General features: G+C 59.0%; 1 protein-coding gene across 1 annotated transcript in view; it reads right to left on the bottom strand.

Annotated features, from left to right (window-relative positions):
• LOC102244411 overlaps positions 1–2,831 on the bottom strand; it is a 112,642-nt gene that overhangs the window by 109,238 nt on the left and 573 nt on the right. The window contains exon 2 of the mRNA XM_014538281.1: positions 2,215–2,616. Coding sequence (XP_014393767.1) covers positions 2,215–2,616 — 402 coding nt within the window. The remainder of the gene's footprint in view (positions 1–2,214; positions 2,617–2,831) is intronic.

Raw genomic sequence — 2,831 nt, 5'->3', positions numbered from 1 at the left:
AGCCAGGGAGGCGTGCAGGCCCTGCCTCCAGAAATGCAGGCTGTGAGGCCGCTGTTTGAGCCGCCGGCTGGGGCCACAGGACACTCACACCAAAGTACAGCTCTGCACCCATGAACGCCCAGTTAAACAGAGCAGCGTGCAGGGCGGGAAGGAGTGCTAGGAGCTGGGAGACGCGCTCAGGGGGTGGGATAAAGTTGTCCCCTCATGGCCGCCACTCTGGCCAGGCTGCCTGGGTTCCAGTCCCAGCCCCGTGGCTGGCGCAGCCCACCCTCAGAGAACAGAGGACACAGCCCACATTTCCCCACTGACAGGCCCAGGACGCCCCGTCCAGGACAGCCTCACCCCAGCCACAGAGGCCACTCCTCTTCATCTCTCACAGTGCCCATCTCTGTCCCTCCCTCACACGGAGGGGTCTCCTGTGGCCGGGGTGTCCCGCTCATCCTCCCCACGCCTGCTGACCTCCTGGTTTTCACTGTCGATCTTTCTGGAGGAAGATTTGAGTGGACAACCCTGTGTGGGACATGCTACTGCCCTCTCCAGGGCTGGGGCCCTGTCCTCCAGCTCTAGCACCCAGGGCTTATGTTATGGGATGAATGTGTTCCCCCAAGTTTGTACATTAAAGTCCTAACCCCAGCGCCTCAGGATATGACTGTATTTGGAGATGAGGTCTGTACAAAGGAATTAAGTGAAAAGTGGCCGCTTGGGTGGGCCCTAATCTAATCTGCCTCGTGTCCTTATAAGAAAGATTAGGACCCAGACACACACAGAGGACACAGGCACAAGACAGCCATCCCTCAGCCAAGGAGAAAGGCTCAGAAGAAACTAATCCCCACTCCTCGATGGTGGACTTCCAGCCTCCAGAACTGTGAGAGGATAAATGTCCGATGTTTAAGCTGCTCTGCCTGTGACACTTGGTTGTGGTTGCCACAGAAACTAATACAACTTAGTGCGTGGCTCTTGGGAAGTGGGTGCAGGCTGTAGAATCAGTGGGTGGGTGGATGGATGGGTGGATGGATAGATGGATGGATGGATGGATGAATGTATGTATGGATGGATGGATAGATGAATTGATGGATGGTAGGTGGATGGATGGATGGATGGATGGGTGGTAGGTGGATAGGTGGATGGATGGATGGATGGGTGGATGGTGGATGGATAGGTGGATAGATGAATGGGTGGATGGATGGGTGGTGGGTGGATAGATGAATGGATGGACAGATGGATGGAAGGATAGGTGAATGGATGAATGGATGGATGGATGGAGAGATGGAAGGATGGACAGATGGACAGAATCACAAGAGTGATACATAGAATAACAAAATAAATTTTCGATGTGTGAATTTCTCCTTGTGAAACGTATTATAAAGAAGAAAAATAGTAAAGCGGATGTAATACACATGTAATGACTTGCCTTTATTAAAACGAAGGGAAATACAAGAAAAGGCCGAAGTCTCGGGCAGATCCAAGACTCTGGCTGCTGGGCTATTGGGAACCTGTGGGAGGCGGTCCCGCCATGACCACACTGCATCTCCGCACTGCGTTCTCCTCTGAGGCCCATGCAAAGCCCGCCTCATGCTGCTGGGCCAGGCTTCAGACAGCGATCCCGAAAGAGCCTGGGCTTTGGAGAGGCCTGGACCCATGCCCAGCCTCGGAACCGTGTTGGCTCCCCACCAGGGAGTTCAGGGTCAGCAGCGAGAAACAAACGCAGACCCTGCTGCGCAGGTGGTGGGTGAGCCGAAAGGCCAATCAGAGATGACGGGCAGCCCAGGGACTAGTGACTGCCCACGGCCACCCCTGTCCCTGGGCTGGAGGGACACAGGGAGCAGGTGGTGATGCTGGGGCGGGGCTGGGCCACCAGCAGGAGCAGGACCACAGAGGGAGCCAGGAGCAGGACTGAGTTGTAGCCACAGTCAGAAAAGTCACCCAGAGCAGCGGAGAGGGGGCAATTCCCTGGCTTCTCCTGCCCTCCTCCCGTCGGATGTTCCTATTGGCCGGGCGAGCCAGGCGACCTCTCTGCAGGCTCAGCCCCGGTGGGCAGCACAGACGGGGACAGGAGAGAGAGAGGAGGCACCGAGCTCAGGGACGTGGCAGGCAGGCATGTGGCGTGGGTGTGCCCGCTTCCTCGCCAGAGGATCGATTCAACACGCCTTCCTACCCGCTCTGCTGCCCCGGGTTCGGGAAACACACACAGAAGAGGCCCCCGTGGATGTTTACCTGCTCCTGAGCCCAGACTCCGACCTCACGTATTTGTCCACCGCTGCCAGCAGCTTCTGCTCGGAGGACTCCAGCTGCCTCCGGAGCGTGCCCGTGTCCACGTCGGGGCTCCCGAGGGCAGCTCCCTCCGGGCACCATCCCGGCTCCTCGCCGCTGTCCTCCGCGTCCTGGAAGACCCAGGTCGTGTCGATCTTCACGTCCACGTTCATCACGTCCACCCCGTCGCCGCCGGGGGCTCTGACCACGTAGCTGAACGTCTTCTCGGCGCGCCCGGTGGCCGCGGGCTCCATCCCGGCATAGTGCGCGGCCGCGGCTTCACGCCGTCGAGTGCGTTTGCAACACTGACTTTCTGGAGATTGCGAGGCGGGTGCAGCGCCTCCAGATTGTGCAGGAAAATGTCCCCTGAGGAGGCAAGAGCAGGTGGATTATTCATGAGGGGGACTCGGTTTCAGCGGCACAGGCGTCATGCAATATGCATGGCGCCTCTCGGGTTACGGGCCGGCGTGCCAGCGCTCCCCCAGCGAGGACGCGCGGCGGAAAATCACTTGGAAGGAAACGCTGAGCCCGGCGCACAGGAGGGAGCCAGGCGGGACCACGAGGGCGCTGCAGGGTCTGGG

This window comes from Myotis brandtii, unplaced genomic scaffold, assembly GCF_000412655.1.
Source record: "Myotis brandtii unplaced genomic scaffold, ASM41265v1 scaffold188, whole genome shotgun sequence".
NCBI classification, from domain to species: Eukaryota; Metazoa; Chordata; class Mammalia; order Chiroptera; family Vespertilionidae; genus Myotis; species Myotis brandtii.
The sequence above is the reverse complement of the archived record's forward strand: the minus strand, read 5'-3'. Positions and strand labels throughout refer to the sequence as shown.